Source organism: Macaca nemestrina, chromosome 13 (assembly GCF_043159975.1).
Source record: "Macaca nemestrina isolate mMacNem1 chromosome 13, mMacNem.hap1, whole genome shotgun sequence".
NCBI classification, from domain to species: Eukaryota; Metazoa; Chordata; class Mammalia; order Primates; family Cercopithecidae; genus Macaca; species Macaca nemestrina.
This window is the reverse complement of record NC_092137.1, coordinates 65,558,790-65,582,099: the sequence shown is the minus strand read 5'-3', so window position 1 is coordinate 65,582,099 and position 23,310 is coordinate 65,558,790. Positions and strand designations below refer to the sequence as shown.

The following is a 23,310-nucleotide window of genomic DNA, read 5'->3' as shown; positions in this document are numbered from 1 at the left end:
GCCGAGGCGGGCGGATCACAAGGTCAGGAGATCGAGACCACGGTGAAACCCCGTCTCTACTAAAAATACAAAAAATTAGCCGGGCGCGGTTGTGGGCGCCTGTAGTCCCAGCTACTCGGGAGGCTGAGGCAGGAGAACGGCGTGAACCTGGGAGGCGGAGCTTGCAGTGAGCCGAGATCGCGCCACTGCACTCCAGCCTGGGCGACAGAGCCAGACTCCGTCTCAAAAAAAAAAAACAAAAAAAAAAAAAACAAGAAAAGGTCAGTTAAATGTATTTTCATCCTTCTCTTATTTTGTTAAATATGCCTAAAAGTCTGCAGGTGAGTTAATATGTCCTTGAAAGGGGGCATGTGACACCTCGGTCTTTTTAGCATTTCTAATTCTGTGAAAGCCACCTTAAATCTTTTGGGAGACAAAACGGTCTGTTGGAAGAAAACAGCCTCTGATGTAGCTATAAATCGCTCTTCTATTTTCTTATTTATAAAATCATAACAGAAATAAGAAGTTGTTTTGTCAATAATAGAACACAGACATGAACTTGACCTAACAACGAGCATAAAGCTGTCAATTCATCTTGCATTAACAAAAATAAAAATACGAATAAAAGAAAATGAAACAAGAGAAAAAACTATTAGAAAGAAATGACAAAATTCAAACTGACTTTGAAAAAATCTGATTTTATTTTCTGAATCAAAAAGAAGTATTTCATGTTAAATTTAGACTGTTTAGCTTTCCACTGATCTCTCAAGATACTTTCCAGATATTAACAGTACTCAGAACTGTGTAAAAGTTAACAACCAATACCATGTTTTAAAGAAAAAAGTTTAAATGTAAGATTGATGTCTTGGGAACATTACTAAATGTATTTCTAAGAAATCCTTCTCAAAGGTCAAAGTATTGACAATTCTGATTTAAAAATTTAAAATTTTTAATTATTGGAGATTTAAGTAACAATAGTTTCAAGAGCCAAGAATCAGATTGCTTTTTAAAACAGATTTTTTTTTTCCTGAGGGATTCACACTTGCCAACAACTCCAGTTAAATATAATAGTCCACCCAAATCCCAAATGTAAATGTATTATGTCACCTTGGAATAGTAACATTATAAAATGGGATTTCTAAATTATAATACATACACATAATATACCATTTTAACTGACATGTTTACCAGCAGAATTCTGAAATCAAAAACAAATTCTACATTCAAGGGACAAATGATAAATGCTCTTTCATTATTTTAAGAGTCCATTCCATTTTTTGTTGTTTTCTACTCCCAGATTTTAAAATGGACCAAGGGACCCAAGGCCAAGTCAATCCTATTTTCCTGAACCCAACTGCCAGTAGGTACTGGCCCTACATACGTGTCCTTTAACAAGCCCCATTCTCAAAAGGCTGGGGGTATTTATATAAGAACTTATTCCAAAGTGGCTCTAAGATCCATGTTCCCAAGATCTGGTACGGGCTATTCATGTGTTCTGAGGCATGTCCAGCATGCAAGCAAACTTATCTGTTCAAATTGAGGTAAAACAGACAAAAAACACTTAATATTAACAGAAGCTACATAATTAAAACTAACCTTTTGCTGCTTATTTAAGCTAATTATGTATTCTTACAAAACAGAGACCCTCAAGTCAATAATTTCTTTTGATTTTAGTCACCTCCAAATTAAGCCTCTTCTTTCAAAGACATTATTAGTTAAAAAGTTTTTAAATGAAGAAAAATATTTTTTTCCAGAACTTGTATTTTGTCATTAGTGTGATGCAATTTCTTTTTATTTTTCAAACTTAGAAAGAACTCATGTATGGGTACTATTTGATATTTTTTTCAGATACCAAGGAATACCGACAGGATTCATAAATAGGATTTTCTGACACTGGCAGGAAAGTCTGCTAACGTTTACAAAATACCAAAGACTCTTCTTTCAAGCTTCAAAGATGGCTGAGAATTAACAGTTATGATTAGTTTTTCAGTGCAAATAAAAAATTTAAATCTTGATTTTTTTTTGGCCAACATTTTAAACAGTCAAATTTTACTGTACTTCCAGGTTTCAAATCAAAACAAACAAACAACTAATGAAAATTACCCAATTGGCAACAAGTCCCGTATTTCAATGTTATTTTTAAACCACCAATTATAACCTACTGCCAGTAATTATTTGTAAGTACCTGCTTGTTTTATTAAGCACTGGTCAGTTACATAAAAGAATAATTTGCAAGAATGATACTTGGCAATGGGTTACTTTAATGCTTCTGGAATAAACAGAAGCATTAACAAAACACCAGATCTTAAGCACTTTTAAATCTGTAATTTGAATTACCAAAAGGATTTTTAAATGTTACTTTTCCATTGAAGGACTGTAGGGAGTCTAGTCCCAGCTAACATGGTTGATTTTTAAAAATAAATAAATCCCTAAGCCACATAGTAATGGAATACTACACTTGCTTTTTATATCATATGGAAACAGCTCCAGACAGAGCACAAGTAGAAGAAAACCTGCCAAATCAAAGTACTGTAAATAAAGTTCCTCTATGTACTCCAGTGAGAAAACCTCAAAAATAAAAATCAGAAGACCACCCACTGTTACCCCTCCCCCCAACAAAACCCACCCAAAACACTTTAGTTCTGAACCTAACATTTCCCTAAGATGTTCACAGGAGAAGCTTTAAGGTACTTAAAGCTGCAGCAGTACAGCTGAAAGCGCCACATTACAGAGGAAATGCCCTAAAGGGTTCAGCAGCTGCCCACCCATCCCGAACCACCCCCCATCCCAGTAATATGTAAAAGCTCCTGAAGTTTTTTTCTTATGCTAATAAAGGCATACCACCTAGTGTGCTAAAGACTACGACTAGCAGCATTAGAGCAGTAAAGTGAAAACAGGAAGCCTACAGGAATGATCTAAATGCCTACTTAGAAGAAACAAAGCAGCAGACAGGATCCTGAGACCTCTAGTCTATGTAGGGAAGCAGTTGAATTAAACTCAGATTTACCCACATTAACAAAAATTTAACAAAGCTTCCCCAAGACACCAGAATAAAACTTGACCTTTCCAGTCAAAGGGCAGAGAGAGGCCTCTTCCACGTCCTGGAGTTGAATGAGTTCAAAGATTGGCAATAAAGGAAAAAAGAAAGCATTAGGGGTGTGATGGGAACAAGCTTTGGAGTTTATCGAACAGTCACACCAAGTTTCTCCAGCACACGGACACCCTTTTCTTGGTACTCTTGTCGGGTCATCCAAAAGTTGTCTTTGTCTTTCATGATATCCGCTAGAACTGCACCACCCAGGAATACCATGTGCTTTCTGCGGGGTGGGTCTTCAATGCGGATCTTAAATTTCTAAAGGAGAAAGAAAGGATAATAAAATGGTACATGTGCACAGTGCTTTCTGCTTTATGAAAATGACTTTTAAATATATGCTCTCGCTCAACCTTGCAACAGTCCTGTGATATAAGTAGAACGGTAGGATTTGGTACCTGAGGTACAGGAACACTTAGTAATTTGCCCAAAGCTCATGTTTAGGAGACCACACATCCATCCCAGCATGCCTGGAACAGTCCTGATTTACACGTGGTGTCCCATCATTATTAACACCATCCCTTTTCATTCTTGAGTGTCCTAATTTGATCAGTAAATTACATGACTTAACACCCTACTGAGGGACCAAACATGAGAGACATAATTAGCGCAAATTTCCCATCCCCTGGCAGATGACCACTTGGGAAAGTCACTTTGCTATCAAACAAAGTCTGGATGAGAGGACTTGCATGACTTCTTAAAGGTCTAATACTGTTATGATTCTAGTCCAGTGCAACTGAGTAAAACTGAAGTTCTTTTCTTTTAAGCAAAGCTTACTTTCTATTGTCTCAAAATCAAATGAAATGTTCTTAAACAAGGCCAAATATGGTCAAAACAAATCATGGGGATGTTATGAGAAAATGAACACAGTAACCAAAATTAAAGACAACTGGGAAAAGTTTTATACTCTGTAGCTACTATTAAGTGTCTAGGAAGGACACACTCTCCTTATCTTTATGGTTGGTCAACACTGAAAGAGACCTTAAAATGACATAGCAAGTTTTTCATTTACAGTGTCACAATCCTGCAAAAAACACCCAATGTAACTATGTCATTCCAAATCATCTGTATATTTATGTCACATAAATGAACTGTAAGGGTTCTGAGAACTGTAAGGGTTTCCAAGATAAAGAAAAACATGAGTTTATTTACCAATTCTGAGACTATTTTAATTGTTCCTTTAGCTTTCTTGCTCTTAGGTAGGGGTCAGCAAATTTTTTTGGAAAGGGCCAGATACTTGAGGCTTTGCAGGTGTGACAAGTACCCAACCCCACATGTAGCTAGAAGGTGCCCACAGACAGTAAATGACAACAGGTAACATTATGTAAACAAATGGGCTTGGCTGTGTTCCAATAAAAGTTAAAACAAAAACAAAAAAACAGTTTTGGCATAAGGGCTATAAATGCCCACCTCTGCTCTAAGGGAAACTTAGCTAGCTCCTGAAGACGCTGCTTCTGTAAATATCTCAACTGCTTACTGTTTCTCTCTCACACACTACCTTAACCCTGGAGGTTTGGTAATATGAGTTCTTGCTCTTCATTGCTTCATCTTGCTCATCCCTAAAACTCCATAGCTCCAATGAAACTCATTCTATCAGATTACTCCATTTACCACTCCCTCCTTGCTGAACTCATGCACCTGCTCTCAAGCAGCTGAACAAGATAAGAAAGATACAAAACATCTTGCTTCAATGTATCACTAACCTCAACTGAGCTTGCTGCTGCATGGTAATCCTATTACATTTCTCTATTCTTTCTTCCATTCTCCAAAACAACCACTGCAACCTCCTCCTCTAGTCTAAAACTCTACCATCCCTTCCCTCCTCTCAGTGCCTCCTAACTGGTCTATGCCCACCTTTGTTCTCTCTTCCCCCAAGAGTCTATTCAACACACCAGACTTAATGAGCCCTTAAAAATATACATCAGATCCTATCATTTCTCTGCTTAAACCGCCCCGGCACCCAAGACTTTCCATTTCACCAGGAGTCAAGCCAAACCCTTTAGCATGGCTGAACAAGACCTGCCCTCCTGCTACCCTTCTGACCTCATATCCCACGTGTCCTCCTCCCTTGCTCTCTCTGCTCCAGCCACACTGGCACATTCCCACCAACCTGGGGCTTTTGCATTGTTCCTGCCTATAAGATTCTTCCCCCAGATAGCTGCATGGCTCACTCCTCTCACGCTCAACTTAGGTCTCTGATCAAAAGTCACTTCACCCAGAAGGCCTTAGGCCTTTCCTGATCACAGTTTATGAAGGAGCACACAACCTCTCCAACCACTAACAGTTTCCAGCTCTTCACCTTACTTTTCTTCATATCACTTATTACCACTAATACATTATTTAGACTAAAAGTAGGGATTCTGTTTTCATTGTTTTGTTTGTCCCCAGCACCTAGACCTATGTCTGGCACCCAGGAGTTCAAGAAATGTTTGCTGAATAAATGATCACCTGAGATCAATTATAAATTATATGTAAAACTCAATAAAATCAGAAAAATGAGTGAAGTACCTAGACAGCACGGCTCCTTTCGAGTCTGTTAATCTGTTTAATGTATGTGAGCCCATACTCAATTTAATTTCAACAATTTGAGTCATATATGAAAGATGTAACATACAGTACTCTATTAATACATAATCTCATTATCTAAAATAGTTGATCAAAGTCAGTGAGACAAAGCTCAGAGATTAACTCAAGATTAGATAACTCTTGGTTGAGTATACAGCACATACTGTATATTTCACATAGTCCAGAGTTTGGTGGAAAAAACACACAAACCCATGCCAAAGAAACATCAACTATTACTAGTTAAAAAATTTCTTTCTACTGTACATACCAACAACTACCAATTAAAGTCTGTTTCAAGAGCTATGACAGTTACCGGGATGCAAAAAAATTTGAGACATGATGTTTTACAATCTGACGGAGGAGAGAAGACAACATATGTAACAAACAAAGTCAGAAATATGAGACAGCCCAAGAGAAGTGCTAAAGGCTGATTGCATATCCAAAATAAGTTTAAAAAAAAACAAAAAACAAAAAACAAAAAAAACCTCAAGTGGGGCATTTATTCCCCCATAGTACAGCAGGTTCTTCTTTTGCACATAGAGGCGCCTCGGAGTCTGTGCTGGTTGTTACAGATGAACCAGAACTTTTGGCCCTGACCTCACTGCCTCCATCCATTGACTATAGAGGTGACCAGAGCTTATCTTGAACTATTTCCCTCTTCCTGTCATTTCCAGACTGCACTTGACTGCAGTAGGAATTTGTTTTGGAAGACATCTTGCCCCCTCTGGTGGTTGTCAAGATTCACAAACTACTGTACAGTCTTTTAAAAGAATGTTAATAATAGTTGATTTACTAATACTTACAGAAAGTTTTTCCACATCACCCTTCAAAACTCGTTCTAAGTAAAGCTGTTTAAGTTCTCGTTCCAACCGTGATGGCAGGCCAGGATACATAGTAGACCCTCCAGAAAGCACAATGTGTTTGTAGAATTCAGATCTAGAAAGACACAATGGTTATTCATTTGGAGTTTTAGGTTAGGAAAATGGTATCTCACGGTTACTGTTACTTATGTCAGCCTCATGGGGTTGCTGGGAGAATTAAATAAAATTCCACATGTAAATCACAGGGCTGAATATTTGCTGTTATTACTACTGTGAAGTAATGACCCCTCTTTACACATAAAACCTTTTTATAATTTTGATGAAAATACTTCTAAAAGTATATAATACATTTTTTGTGTGTGAATGTAACTGAGACTTCTAATAATGACCAAGATTTACATTACAAACTTCTAGTACTTGGACTATGTTGTCACATGCTTCCCTAAAGCCATTGAAATGTGGTGATTTACTATAATTAGCCCTATTCTACTTTAATCCAGAATTCCTGCTTTTTAATTTTTTATTTATCTTTTGTAGTTTTCTCTTTTTTGTTCCTTTGCTTAGAGGCTGTCTGCTGTTATTTTTGGCTAGACTGATGTGTATGCTTCTTATAGCAGCACCCTCTTTTTTCCTTAAATATGCTGTTGTCTATGATATCAGATAATCCAATCTAAAAAGACTGCATACGTAGTAAAAGTAACAGAATCTGAGTGAGGGTCTGAGGAATAATACAAAGTTTGGGAGCTGATTTGCACCCATTTTGGCCTTATTCAAACTGGCTTCCAGGTTCTCAATGGCTAAAGCTACTGCAACTCCAACAAAGCGTTGTTTTTGTATTTAATTGCCAAAGCAAGCCTGGTGAATGTCGCATAAACTAAGCAGTTGAAATACAGATTCACGTGATAAGTACACATAAGCATTTACATGTACATTTTCAACATGCAGAACACACAAAACAAAATTTGAGTTATTCCACTTTGCAATGCCAACTCTGTGGAGAAGGTACTGAATCTGACTCCACGCTTTGGGAACGTCGAAGCCCTAATCAGCAACAACAGGCATGTACTTTTTTTTTTTTTTTTTTTTTTAAATATACAGAGTCTCACTTTGTCGCCTGGGTTGGAGAGCAGTGGCGTAATCTCGGCTCACTGCTCCGCCTCCTGGGTTCAAGCGATTCTCCTGCCTCAGCCTCCTGAGTAGCTGGGATTACAGATGCCTGCCACTACACCCAGCTAATTTCTTGTATTTTTAGTAGAGACGGGTTTCACCATGTTGGCCAGGATGGTCTCGAACTCCTGACCTCGTGATTCGCCCGCCTCAGCCTCCCAAAGTGCTAGGATTACAGGCGTGAGCCACCGCGCCTGGCCAGCATATACTTTTAAATACAATTCTGCTGTGAATGAACATCCAATCAAAGGACAAAATAATCTAATCCCTATCATGAGAATTTACCACGATTATGAAGGCTAGATTCGATTTCTGATCATCTTGCACAAGGTTTATAGCTTGTTATAAGTCAACTGCTATTTTTATTAATTTCTATTACTATCCTGGCTCCAAAGCCATCCCATCAAAATTAATTAGGTGGCTTCAGGGTCACACAAACAAATAAATGCTTGCTGTACAAAATGCTTCTGGGTGAATTCCTCTAGAACCTGAGTGTAGAGAAGGGATTTCTAACGATGACTCAAGCTCTAGCTGTAATAAAATATGACTATAAATCTTCTTATATGACTAAATAAAAACAAACTTTTGCATGGCTAAAACACTAAGAGCAATAGACAAACGGCAAACAGAGGAAATATCTGTAAAAGACATCAGAAAGCTAAAAGAAAACTTTTCAAAACTGGAAAAAAAAAAACAAAAAACCCAAAACTCCAAAATCTACAGACAAAAAAGCCATGAACGATTTGCCAAAAAAAAAAAAAAAAAAAATCAAAAATGTCCCTTAAGGCTGGGCGCAGTGGCTTACGCCTGTAATCCCAGCACTTTGGGAGGCCGAGGTGGACGGATCACGAGGTCAAGAGATCAGAGACCATCCTGGCCAACATGGTGAAACCCCATCTCTACTAAAAATACAAAAATTAGCTGGGCGTGGTGGCACGCACCTGTAGTCCCAGCTACTTGGGAGGTTGAGGCAGGAGAATCGCTTTAATCCAGGAGATGGAGGTTGCAGTGAGCTGAGATTGCACCACTGCACTCCAGCCTGGCGACAGAGCAAGACTCTATTAAAAAAAAAAAGTCCCTTAAATATACAAAAATATGTTATATATATATATATAATTTTCATAGTAACTTTTTTTGTGTGGAGGTGGGGAGAGACAGGGTCTCACTCTGTCACCCAGGCTGCAGTGCAGTGGCACAATCGTGGCTCACTGCAGCATCTACCTCTCAGGCTCAAGCGATCCTTCCACTTCAGCCTTCTGAGTAGCTAGGACTACAGGAGTACACCACCACCACACCTGGCTAATGTTTTTGAAAAAAATTTATGTAAAGACAGGATGTCCATATGTTGCCCAGGATGGTCTTAAACTCCTGGGCTTAAGTACACCTCCTGCTCAGCCTCCCAAAGTGCTGCAATTACAGCCAGAAGCCACCACACCTGGCTTGACTTCACTCTTAATGAGAGAAATAAAAAGTAAAATTACACTGAAATAATGTCTCACTCATCAGACTGGTGGAAAGGATAAATGATACAACTGCCAGAGAGGGAAATTTGGCAATATCTAACAAAAATACATGCATTTACATCAAACTAAGAAGTTTCTCTCAGCACTTTGGTAGGCTGAGGGGGGGTGGATCACTTGAGGCCAGGAGTTCGAGACCAGCCTGGTCAATATGGCAAAACCCCATCTCTACTAAAAAATCCAAAAACAAACAAACAAACAAACAAACAAAAAACCTGGGCATGGTGGTGCATGCCTGTAATCCCAGCTACTTGGGAGGCTGAGGCACGAGAATCACTTGAAAACAGGAGGCAGAGGTTGCAGTGAGCCAAGATTGCACCACTACACTCCAGCCTGGGTGAGAGAGTAACATTCCATCTCAAAAAAACACAAAAAACAAACCAATAACAACAACAAAAGAAGTTTCTGCACAGCAAAGGAATTAATCAACAAAGTGAAGATACAACCTATAGAATGTGAGAATATACTTGCAAACCAGACATCTGATAAGGAGTTAATATCCCAAATATATAAGAAACTCAAATCTCAAATGACTCAATAGCAAAAAAACAAATAACCCAATTAATAAATGGGCAAATGACCTGAATAAACATTTCTCAAAACACATACAAATGGAAAAAATGCTAAGCATCCCTAATCATCAGGGAAATAAATGCAAATTAAACCACAACGAGATATCACTTCACACCTGTTAGAATGGCTATTATCAAAAAAGAGAAAAGGTAACAAATACTGGCAAGGATGTGGAGGAAAGGAAACCCTTGTACACTGCTGGTGGGAGTGTGAATTAGTACAGCTATTACGGAAAACAGTATGGAGGTTCCTCAAAAAGTTAAAAATAGAACTACCATATGATACAGCAATTCCACTACTGGGTATATCTCCAAAGGATCTGAAATCAGTATGACTATGTAAGAGAGTATCTTTATCCTTAGGAAACACCAACTGGTAAAGAATTGATGCATTTTATCTACTCTCAAACGGTTCAGGAAAAAAACAGAATGAAAAAACAAACACGCAGAACATTATAATTAGTAAAATGGTAAATACAGATAAAGGATATAGATTAGATTTTCTATATTTTTCTTGCAACTTTTCCATAAGTCAAATTATTTCAAGTAAGTTTATAAACAACTTAGTCATTCTATTTAATTCCACCTATTTCTGATAAATAACTTTAAAATTTTTTTTATTATTTTTCTGATAAATAACTTTGAAATCACCATTTCTAATATACCTGGTATCAATGTCAGCCGCCTGAATTGTGTTAAAAAGCAATTCAGCAACACCAACTCCTTCAACATTGATCAAGTGAGGCTGAAATAAAGCTTCTGGTGCTTCAAATCTCTCTCCCCCAACTTTGATGATACGTCCATCTGGGAGCTAGAAACCAAGAATAATCAGGTACTAATCAGAAAAGATTAAAATTTCCCAGTGTTCTCCAGAACACTAGTACTTACAAATACATCTGTTCTGTAACCAAAATCATTACCAACAATAACTTTTCCTAAAAAATATTTTGGGGAAAAAAAGGTAAATTAAATAGATTCAGGTAACTGTTCTTATCATCACATTCTGTTTTGCTTTTAAAAGTGGTATGCCATGCCCCCAAATATCAGGAATTTCTTGGAGAAATCACTGATGCATGAGTGCATGACATTTGCAGCAAAGCAGAAACAGCCATCACTAACCAACCACTGTATTTTGATTACTGCTGCTATGTGTTACTGCAGTTTTATAATTTTAACATATTTGTGATTTTATGGATATTTCTGCTATGTAGAATAGACATGTTAAACATTGATTGACTGACTGAGATGGAGTTTTGCTCTTGTCACCCAGGCTGGAGCACAATGGCGCAATCTTGGCTCACTCCAACCTCTGTCTCCTAGGTTCAAGCAATTCTCCTGCCTCAGCCTCCTGAGTTGCTGGGATTACAGGCATGCGCCACCACGCCAGCATATTTTTATATTTTTAGTAAAGACGGGGTTTCATCATGTTGACCAGGTATTGAACTCCTGGCCTCAGGTGATCTGCCCGCCTTGGCCTCCCAAAGTGTTGGGATTACAGGCATGAACCACTGCACCCAGCTACATCAAACATTTTAAATAATTTTATGTCACCAAATAATTACTCTGTGAAACTATTATTTTGCCATCAAAATACTTTATAACATGTGTGCCACTTCTATCAAATCATTTAATCCAAAAAATGTTTTATGATCAAAGAAGTTTACAGAACACTGATCTAGACTATTTTTATTAGGCAATTCTGTTGTATCCTACTAGGTTAGGTCCTAATAAATTTTAAATAACTGATAAATATAATTTCAATTTAAGCAAATAAGATTTAAACAAATCAGGTGTCATATTATTATTATTATTATTTATTTTTTTTTTTTGAGACGGAGTCTCACTCTGTCGCCCAGGCTGGAGTGCAGTGGCACGATCTCGGCTCACTGCAAGCTCCGCCTCCCGGGTTCACGCCATTCTCCTGCCTCAGCCTCCCGAGTAGCTGGGACTACAGGCGCCCACAACCGCGCCCGGCTAATTTTTTGTATTTTTAGTAGAGACGGGGTTTCACCGTGGTCTCGATCTCCTGACCTTGTGATCCGCCCGCCTCGGCCTCCCAAAGTGCTGGGATTACAGGCGTGAGCCACCACGCCCGGCCACAGGTGTCATATTATGACTTTGTACAAAAAAACCTTGTCAGTCACACATCATGTTCATATTTAATTAAATGAGAAATGTTAAGTAGAAACTTCCTCTCATAACACCTCACAATTCACTGGATTGTCCTAAGTAATAAGCATGCCCATGTATGCTGGCATTTGACACATTTCTATACAAGATACCAGAATTAATTTTACATTAACAAGTCTAACAGTACATTTATAATATAATTACTTTTTTTTTTTTTTTGAGACAGAGTCTCGCTCTGTCACCCAGACTGGAGTGCAGTGGCTTGATCTTGGCTCAGTGCAACCTCTGCCTACCGGGTTCAAATGATTCTTATACCTCAGCCACCCAAGTAGCTGAGATTACAGGCATGTGCCACCATGCCTGGCTAATTTTTGTATTTTTAGTAGAGACAGTTTCTGCATGTTGGCCAGGGTGATCTCGAGCTCCTGGCCTCAAGTGATCTGCCCAGTTTGGCCTTCCAAAAGTGCTGGGATTACAGGCATGAGCCACCATGCCTGGCCCTACAAAATATATATATATATATATATATATATTTTTTTTTTTTTGAGATAGGGTCTTGCTCTGTTGTCCAGGCTAGAGGGCAGTGGTGTGATCATGGCTCACTGCAGCCTCAATCTCCCAGATTCAAGTGATCTTCCCACCTCAGCCTCCCAAGTAGCTGGCACTACAGGTGCACACTACTATGTCTGGCTCATTTTGTTTATTTTTGTAGAGATGGGGTCTTGCTTTGTTACTTAGGCTGTTTTTGAACTCCTGGGCTCGAATGATCCTCCCATCTCGGCCTCCCAAAGTACTGGGATTACAGGGATGAGCCACCATGCCTGGCCAATTACAATGATTGTTTAGATTCCAAAACTGACTGATTCTGGTCCCAGCTACCTAGGAGGCTAAGGTGGGAGGATCACCTAACTCTGGGAGATTGAGACTGAAGTGAGCCGAGATCATGCCACTGCACTGTAGCCTGGGCAACAGAGTGAGGAGACCCTGTCTCAAAAGAGAAAGAAAAAAAAGGTTACCAAAACTTACAACCTTAAAAAAGCCACCTCCGTCAGGTGGGTTCACATGAAATCATCCAAAATATTTGGAAAAACTTCGCACAGCAGATCTTACTAGCAAAACCTCCTTCCTTAAGCACTCGAAGCCTGATAGTGTGGCTTCTTTCCATGCTCTGGCTGCTGGCCAACATGGGGTCAAGTTTTCTAACCACCTTAATGAACTGTTAAACGTAGGCATCCCATTTCTTTGCACCAAATCTTACCCTGTTCTGTATTTGTCCACTCATGCCCCTCTTTACTTACTCACCAGCTTATTACTTTATACTTGTGTATATGTGTGTGCATATATCAAATATATATATATATGTAAATATATATATGGGTTTTTGCTTTGTTTTTTTGAGACAGGGTCTCGCTCCTTCACCCAGGCAGGAGTGCAGTGGTGCAATCCTAGCTCTGCCTCAAAACTTCAGCCTTGAACTCCTGGGCTCAAGCAATCTTCCCACCTCAGCCTCTCAACTAGCTAGGACTACATGCATGTGCCACTATGCCTGGCAAATTTTTGTATTTTTTGTAGAGACAGGGTCTTCTTGTTATATTGCCCAGGCTGGTCATGAACTCCTGGCCTCAAGTGATCCTGCTATCTCAGCCTTCCAAAATGCTGGGATTACAGGTGTGAGCCACTACACCCAGCCTATTTGTATATATCTTTGTAGTCTACCTCAAATGCTTTGAGAAAAGAGAGAAGAAATAAAACACGTTTTACATTTCTAGTTTGCTTATCTTTTGCCCTGTGCCAGCCACTTTCTTCCAAACTAATCAGGTAGATGGAAAATTAGACAACTAGAGAAACTATCAAGAAGACTTCAGGAAGGAATCTCCAGAGCAAATCTGGAGATGATTAAGTTACAAAATGGGTTTACTCCTAGAAGAAAACCTAGACAATACCATTCAGGACACAGGCATGGGCGAAGACTTCATGACTAAAACACCAAAAGCAATTGCAACAAAAGCCAAAATAGACAAATGGGATCTAATTAAACTAAAGAGCTTCTTGCACAGCAAAAGAAACTATCAACAGAGTGAACAGGCAACCTACAGAATGGGAAAATTTTTTGCAATCTATCCATCTGACAAAGGGTTAATATCCAGAATCTACAAGGAACTTAAACAAATTTACAAGAAAAAGACAAATAGCCCCATCAAAAAGTGGGCAAAGGATATGAACAGATACTTTTCAAAAGAAGACATTTATGTGGCCAATAAACATATGAAAAAAACCTAGTCATCACTGGTCATTAGAGAAATACAAATCAAAACCACAAAATCTCATGCCAGTTAGAATGGTGATCCTTAAAAAGTCAGGGAACAACAGATGCCAGAGAGGATGTAAAGAAATAGGAACGCTTTTACACTGTTGGTGGGAGTGTAAATTAGTTCAACCATTGTGGAAGACAGTGTGGTGATTCCTCAAGAATCTAGAACTAGAAATACCATTTGACCCAGCGATCCCATTACTGGTTATATACCCAAAGGATTATAAATCATGCTACTACAAAGACACATGCATACATATGTTTATTGCAGCACCATTCACAACAGTAAAGACTTGGTACCAACCCAAATGCCCATCAATGTTGCAGTGGATAAAGAAAACGTGGCACATATACACCATGGAATACCATGCAGCCATAAAAAAAGAATGAGTTCATGTCCTTTACAGGGACATGGGTGGAGCTGGAAACCATCATTCTCAGCAAATTAACACAGGAACAGAAAACCAAACACCAAATGTTCTCACTCATAAGTGGGAGTTGAACAATGAGACCATATGGGCACTGGAAGGGGAACATCACACATGGGGCCTGTCGTGGGTTGGGGGGCAAGGGGAGGGATAGCATTAGGAGAAATATCTAATGCAGATGACGGGTTGATGGGTGCAGCAAACCACCATAGCACATGTATACCTATGTAACAAACTTGCATTTTCTGCACATGTATCTCAGAACTTAAAGTGTAATAAAAAATAAATTTTAAAAAAATTTAAAATGGGTTTACTGAATATTTGGGTCACTATCTTAACAACTCATTTTTTTTTCCAACATGGAGTCTTGCTCTGTCACCCAGGTTGGAGTGCAGTGGCATGATCTCAGCTCACTGCAGCCTCCGCCTCCTGGGCTGAAGCAATTCTCCTGCCTCAGCCTGCTGAGTAGCTGAGATTACAGGTGCCCACTACCTTGCTCAGCTAATTTTTTGCATTTTTAGTAGATGGGGTTTACGCCAGGCTGGTCTCCAACTCCTGACCTCAGGTGATCCACCCTCCTCGGCCTCCCAAAGTGCTGGGATTTACAGGCGTGAGCCACTGCACCCAGCCAACAACAAATTTTTTATAATTATTTTTAAAATGACTATTTTGCACATATTTGTGAATATGTAGAGCTAGTATGCATCATATGGTTTTAAAATACTTGCCTTTATTGCCTATTACTATTTCATTTTAGTAATAACTAGTCAACTCCTCTGGTATTATAAACTATAACTAGGTCCTAAATCTCATTAGTTACAATTTCAAGTTAACATTTAACACCTCATTAAAAAATATTAAGTCAGGAAAGGCTGCCACCCACTGAATTAGTAAAGCAATGCTCCAGAATGACCATTTCCACAGTACGTTTCTTAGACCACTAATCCCATGAAATTCTGAAAAGTCCTAGAGTGTAAGTCTGAGAAACACGCATACTATATTGATTGTGTATATATTAGCATACCAAAGGCTCTTGAGTTCTACAGTGATTTCCCAAACTTTTTTGACAATGTAATTCTTTTTAATTTTTGTGAAATGCTTATTAACATCTCAGGGAAATAAAGTTCTGTGAAACATATGTTGAGAAATGCTATGCCAAATACTAGAATCTCAAAATAACATCTCGCATCTAATTATATCCTAGTGTAGAGAGTAATTTATGATTCTTGCTTAAATTTGCATTATATGGTGCCCTAAAATAATTTTTTTTTTTTTTTTTTTTTGAGACGGAGTCTCGCGCTGTCACCCAGGCTGGAGTGCAGTGGCCGGATCTCAGCTCACTGCAAGCTCCGCCTCCCGGGTTCACGCCATTCTCCTGCCTCCGCCTCCCGAGTAGCTGGGACTACAGGCGTCCGCCACCTCGGCCGGCTAGTTTTTTGTATTTTTTAGTAGAGACGGGGTTTCACCGTGTTAACCAGGATGGTCTCGATCTCCTGACCTCGTGATCCGCCCGTCTCGGCCTCCCAAAGTGCTGGGATTACAGGCTTGAGCCACTGCGCCCAGCCCGCCCTAAAATAATTAAATAGCATCTTAATGTAGAAACAGACATTAAAAGTCACACATATACATACTGCAACAACCCAAGACAAAAATACTGACTCTTAAGAAAACCTCAAGCTGACACCAATAACCATGGCTGCCCACTTTAAAACATATATATATATATATATTATACACTGGAAACACTTACTGTATAAGATTCAACTAGTACTGTGGTTTCTAAGGCCAGTTTCTGCTCTTGCTCAATATTATATCCCACGTAACACAGTTTTTCTTTAATCATGCGAACCGTTTCAAAATCAGCAGAGTGGTTGAAGGCATATCCTCGCAACAGAAGCAGCTGGTACAAAACAATAGCAATAAGTTCATAATAGATCTGAATGAGTTATACTCTGCAAAAGCTATTACTGCTCATTAAGTATGTCACATCAATAACAGAATGGGCAGTGGATTCTCAGCTCCTACTGAGTATTTCAGAAGTAGGAGTTTACCCCCCATAAAAGGATTTAGAGAGGGTAAAATAATTAACAATTCATAAATAAGTCAGTAAAATGACTAGAAAAGTCAGTTTTTGAAAAGCTCTACATGAGTACTAATGTTTTGATAAACAATCAAAGTATATTAATAAATATTATTTTAGTGCTGGACTCCTGTAGCCTGCAGTTTGCTCATACAATTAATGCCATATTTATGAAATGCCCCCAAGTCTTTAAAAGTTTTATCTTTAGCTTCTAGTACTGCGTCTGGCACACATTAGAACGGCAATAGCATTTGTTTAACAAATGATAAGGGAATTATTGGGATACTCAAAGGTATAATCTCTATTGTTATGTTTCTTAAATGCTAGAAAATATTAGTTTTTTTTAAAAAAACCCACTGAGAGAAAAAACATTACTAGACTTTAGAAATAAAAAAAATATCCTCTAATATTTGAGTCTGTGTTCTAAAGACAACCCCAGAAATTCTGTTGGTTACCCTTTGAATTTTGGCCTAAAATGAGAGTATTATAATTCTCATTAATTTAATCTCCCCTCATGAGGAGGATTACTTTAAATGACACTGAAGGAACCCAATGTCAAGGTAAAGACAGTGCAACCCAATTTAATGCAGAGACAGGGTTTCTTAACAGTAGCACCACTGACAGACTATACATTGTTTGTGGTGCAGCCAGCCCTATTCATTATAGAATGTTCAGCAGCATTCCTGCCCAGCTCAGACAACCAAAAATGCATCCAGAAATTGCTAATATCCCCCAGGGGACAGCACTGTCCCCTGGTGAGAACCACTGTCCTGGAGAGGATAGACTAATTACAGAATTCTGGTATAAACAATTTTCTAAATTTTAATATTCAAAATGATATATGTTAGCAAGTAGACGCCTTATGTACCTTCTCCAGCAATGTTTTAAAGAAAATTATAACTAGTTATAGTCACAAGTAAACTAAAATAGTAAATGTTAAAAACTGGATATATTCCATGAAAACTACTAAACATTAAAGTCTGGTGTATTTGGGCTGTTTTTCTCAAATATCATTAATTTGCTATCACTGTATTTTGTGGGAAAGGACAAGTGTAGGCAACCCAACCAAGAATATGGCTTAAAACATACCTCCTCAAAGAAAGGTTTTATGGCAGAAAAGGCTGCCTGAGCTGACCAAGAAAGTTTCAAGATAGGGGTCTCTTCCATCCTTGAAATATCTGTCTACTCATTCCTCAGGAATAACAAATATAATTAGGTAATGATATAACGTACTCTCATTAGTATACAGAGATCATGTTTGTACATCTTTTTTTCTTGTTTTTATGTATCTTTTTCTCTTCATGTGTATAAAACTTATATGGATTTTTATATAAATAAGGGAGGTAATTGGGTAATTTCTCTAGTGGTACAGATTTACGGGAATCCTAAAATGATACATTCAATTCTGTGTTAAGATGGTAAACAAATTACAAAATTTAATTTCCATGATATTTTCCTTTCACTTACCTTGATAAGATATCTAGTTATATCCCTCCCAGCAATATCCAGTCTCCTGGTAAGATGAGGGAGAGAAAAGCCTTCATATACTGGGCAAATGTGAGTCACACCATCTCCAGAGTCTACCACTACACCAGTCAATAAACCTGCATAAAAGCCGGGGGGGGGGGTTAAATAAAAAGTCATATCAGAAAAATCAAAGCCAGCAAGTTCCAAATACAGTACGGAAGCCAAAATAGAAACGTAACCAACTAGAAGCCAGAATTTATTATTTACTTTGCAGGTTTTTCTAATGCATAAGTATTAAAGCGAGTGTTCTCTTATCAGACTTCTGGTCTACTATTATGTGCTGCCCAAGGAGATGAGAAGAAACAGACCCTGAGACCGAGGACTGAAAAACAGGACTTTTTTTTTTTTTTTTTTTGAGACAGGATCTGGCTCTGTCACCAAGGCTGGAGAAGTACCAGTGGCTCAATCTAGGCTCACTGCAACCTTCATTTCCTGGGTTCCAGTCATACCTCCCACATTAGCCTCCTGAGTAGCTGGGACTACAGACATGCTCCTCCATCATGCCTGGCTAATTTTTGTATTTTTTTGTAGAGACAGGGTTTCACCATGTTGCCCAACCTGGTCTCGAACTCCCGGCCTCAAGTGATCTGTCCGCTTTGGCCTCCCAAACTGTTGGGGTTACAGGTATGAGCCACCATACCCAGCAGAACATGTTCTTAAAGCTCTGTACAATTCTTCGTTTTTTTCAACTTAGATAGTTTTGAATATACTACAAATAACATATACGGTGTATTCTGGAAAAATGCCTATGGATACTAGACAACTAGAAATCTGAGAAAAATTAAACGTGACTACCCAAAGCATCCCTTTGATTATTCACTGGAAACCTTATAATAAAAGGCAATGTCAGTTAAACCTCATAATAAAAGAACAGCAAAGAAGCTGCTTTGTTTCCCATGTTTCCTCAACCTCCTGGGCTCAAGTGATCCTCTCACCTCAGCCTCTCAAGTGGCTGCGACTATAGGCGTGTGCTACCACACCCAGACAATTTTATTTTTTGTAGAGACAGGGATCTCACTATGTTGCCCAGGCTGGTCCCAAACTCCAGAGATCCAGCAATTTGCCCGCCTTGGCTTCTCAAAGTGCTGGGATTACAGGCATGAGACACCATACCTAGTCAAAGAAACTTTTTTAAAATTTTATTTATTTTATTTTATTTTATTTTTTGAGACAGAGTCTCACTCTGTCACCCAGGCTGGAGTGCAATGGCGCGATCTTGGCTCACTGAAACTTCCACCTCCTGGGTTCAAGCAATTCTCCTGCCTCAGTCTCCCTAGTAGCTGGGATTACAGGCGCCTGCCACCACGCCTGGCTAATTTTTTGTATTTTTTTTTAGTAGAGACGGGGTTTCACCGTGTTAGTCAGGATGATCTCGATCTCCTGACCTCGTGATCTGCCCACCTCGGCCTCCCAAAGTGCTGGGATTACAGGCGCAAGCCACCGCGCCCGGCCCAAAAACTTATATTTTTTAATTTAAAAAGTTATTTTAAACCAAAATATGCAATTATCTATAACATGTCAGTATTATGTTATTTGGTTCTCATCCCTAATAGACTGTCTCCCTTTTTCTTATATAATTTTGCATGTATTATAGTATTTAATTACAATAATTTGTCTTGGGAAACATTTATTAAAACTACCTTTTTTTTTTTTTTTTTGGGTGAGACGGAGTCTCACTCTGTCGTTCAGACTGGAGTGCAGAGGCACGATCTTGGCTCACTGCAAGCTCCACCTTCCGGATTCATGTCATTCTCCTGCCTCAGTCTCCTGAGTAGCTGGGACTACAGGCACCCGCCACCACCATGCCTGGCTAATTTTTTGTATTTTTAGTAGAGACAGGGTTTCACCATGTTAGTCTCAATCTCCTGACTTTGTGATCCGCCCACCTTGGCCTCCCAAAGTGCTGGGATTACAGGTGTGAGCCACCGCGCCCAGCCTAAAACTACCTCCTTTTTAAGTTGATAACATTTTAAGTTGATATAATTATTGATGCAATAAGCCTCATAAATAAAACTCATATACGGACCTTGAATACTGTACTCTTCTAAAGAAGAGGCTTTCCATTGCAAAAAAAAAAAAAAGAGGAATCCACACCATCATCAATTCAAAAATACTCCCAGTAACACTGACTAAAGCAAGAATTTACATTTTATTTCCCAAAGAGCCCTTCCTACCCACCTCACCTTATTTTCTACCACTTCCATCAGGTCACACACTGGCCTTTCTCCAAACACACTTGACCCATTTCCAGTGCCACACCCTTTTCCCACTGGATTATCCCATTAAGTGCCTAAAAGACTCCTTGGCACATATCTGACAGGCCCAGACATTCTCAATAAGTTCCTGTTGAATTTGTAAGACCATAAAAAAAAAAAAGAGCTCTCCCGACATGGCCAATATTTTATTTCCAATAACGAGGGAGGCAGCTGCTAATGGAAATATCAATGGAATATAAGTAGTCCCCTCCATTAAACCCACCTCAAAAGTTAGACATGCACTCCCAAATGTTTACCTTCTCCTTTTTAATCTACTATATATTTGACAGGCATGATTTTATGCTACCTTTTTGAATCTCTGTGTTTTTTATTTAACTCGAGTCAATTCTGAGGACAAATTCCATGCATAAAAAAATAGCTATGCCGGGCACAGTGACTCATGCATGTAATCCCAGCACTTCAGGAGGCTGAGGCGGGCGGACCACGTGAGATCGGGAGTTTGAGACCAGCCTGCCCAATATGGAGAAACCCCGTCTCTACTAAAAATACAAAATTAGCCGGGTGTGGTGGCACATGCCTGTAATCCCAACTACTCAGGAGGAGGCTGAAGCAGGAAAATCGCTTGAACCCAGGAGGTGGAGGTTGCGGTGAGCTGAGATTGCACTGTTGCACTCCAGCCTGGGTAACAAGAGCAAAAATCTGTCACACACACAAAAAAAATTAAAATAGCTTAAAAGAGGGAACATCCTATTTAAAAAAAAAATAAGTTTTAAGCCTTTTTTTAACCTTAAATCCATATTTAGCAAAGCAAATAAAAATGTATATAAAATCTTATTTGACAAATTTTAGAAACTGTGAAAATATTTCAAAGTGTGGTATATAAATAATGTACTTTTCTGGGGCTTATAACTTATTGAGAAACCAAATTCTCTGACATAAAATGTACATAATAAATGTCTGATGAAGTGATTTTTTCTAACAGTTAAGCTTCACCTACCTTGAGCGTACAAAGTCAGAACTGCCTGGATGGCTACATATACACCGGAAAACTGGTAAGTTTCAAACATTACCTGTAAATGCAGACAGAAAGAAAAAAAACTAGTATTTAGAAATTTACATAATAAATATGTTTTCTTCATGGTCACAAAGTGGAATTAATTGCCCAAAATAGAATCAAAGTGGACCTGAAATAGTCTTCCATTTTCATCAGCTCCTCTTGTTTATTAAAGTCCTGCTGCTACAGAGCTCCAAGTCTGAAGACAGACTTCTGGATACATACTAAGTCTCCAAGTATTTCATAAGTGCGACAAAGCAAAGATTTCTTAGTGTATTAGTTAATGACTAATTAGTGTGAAAGAAAGCTCTCTGTATTGAACAAGACTTTCTTAATTGATGTCCCTTAAGGGAAATATCTTTTTTTTTTCTGAGATGAAACCTCACTCTGTTGCCTAAGCTGGAGTACAGTGGTGCAACTTCGGCTCACTGCAACCTCCACCTCCTGGGTTCAAGCAATTCTCCTGCCTCAGCCTCCCGAGTAGCTGGAAATACAGGCACGCACCACCATGCCTGGCTAATTTTTGTATTTTTAGTAGAGACAGGGTTTCACTATGTTGGCCAGGCTGGTCTCGAACTCCTGACCTCATGATCTACCTGCCTCAGCCTCCCAAAGTGTTGGGATTACAGGTGTCAGCCACCACGTCTAGCCAGGGAAATATCTTTTAATTCAAAGACAAAATACAGAAATTGCTTTACAGAGCTTCACACCCCCTCCCTCAATCTGGGCCAAGAGTGTAGCTCTATCTACTCTGAGCAGCTTAAAAATTAAAAGAAAGAAAGAACAACAGTAAAATGGCATGGCAAAGGGTTATTTCCTGATTGCTGGAAAATACAGAAATGGCTTAGCTGCTAAGCCCAGTCCCTACTTGAATCAAGACTGTAATTACATCCTCCTAATGAACTATCCTGGAAGGAGGAGTTGTTTCCTTGGTGCCCTCACTGGTCACACACATGTTCATTCTCTGTAGCCCAGGTTGTCTGGGAATATCCTGCATGATTTTTTTTGGTGATCTAGACTGAGCACTCCTTGACTGGTAGGGTTGCCTATCACTCTGAATATCTATATATTTAGAAATTTTACAATGAAAATTACATAGAATTTAAATTCTACAACTCTGAAACACATACTCATCAATTAAACAATTAGATAGTCTGAATAGCATTTTATTCCATCATCCTTTATTCCACCTCCACAGGGATGAAAATAGAAGAATGATCATATATATGCACATACCAACTTGAAAGCATGTTAATGAGATTAAGGTAGGACACTATCAGTCATAGACATATTTGTACTCAAACAAATAAGAATATTAAAATGTAAGCCATAAGAAATCATACGGAATCTTTAAAAATGATCTTAGATTTTCAAAACACTTAATACAAAAATTGAGTTTTAATACAGGCTTTAAAAATACTGTCTAACAACATTTTCTTCTAAACCCTTTCAAAAATATCCATCAACATTTAAACATTCATAAACAAAACATTTACATTAAATAGTAACTGGAAAGCTACAGAAGTTATTATATTTCTACCTCATATATACAAAAATAAAAGAACCTTGAAAACTTACTTATTTAAACTGTGAGGACCATAGCTCTCTTGTTCTCTCTTTCCTCTGTAACTGCTTATTTCATTATTTCATTAGCATTTTTCCTGTTTCTTTTTTTTTTTGAGACAGAGTCCCACTCTGTTGCTCAGGCCAGAGTGCAGTGGGGTGATTTCAGCTCACTGCAACCTCCACCCTCCTGGGTTCAAGCAATTCTCCTGCCTCCGCCTCCTGAGTAGCTGGGATTACAGGTGTGCGCCACCACGCCCAGCTAATTTTGTATTTTTAGTAGAGA

The 23,310-nt window shown here is 38.7% G+C and overlaps 1 protein-coding gene across 3 annotated transcripts in view; it reads right to left on the bottom strand.

The window, feature by feature from the left end:
* Positions 1-657: 657 nt before the first annotated feature.
* LOC105465161 (actin related protein 2) overlaps positions 658-23,310 on the bottom strand; it is a 40,596-nt gene continuing 17,943 nt past the window's right edge. For 2 of the 3 annotated variants that reach the window (XM_011713433.3, XM_011713434.3), the window contains 6 exons: positions 21,405-21,477; positions 18,132-18,268; positions 16,335-16,484; positions 10,381-10,526; positions 6,439-6,571; positions 658-3,331 (listed from right to left, as the gene is read on the bottom strand). In XM_011713433.3, coding sequence (XP_011711735.1) covers positions 3,161-3,331; positions 6,439-6,571; positions 10,381-10,526; positions 16,335-16,484; positions 18,132-18,268; positions 21,405-21,477 — 810 coding nt within the window. In that variant the 3' untranslated portion in view covers positions 658-3,160. The remainder of the gene's footprint in view (positions 3,332-6,438; positions 6,572-10,380; positions 10,527-16,334; positions 16,485-18,131; positions 18,269-21,404; positions 21,478-23,310) is intronic. The other variant, XM_071076826.1, reaches the window with a different exon arrangement.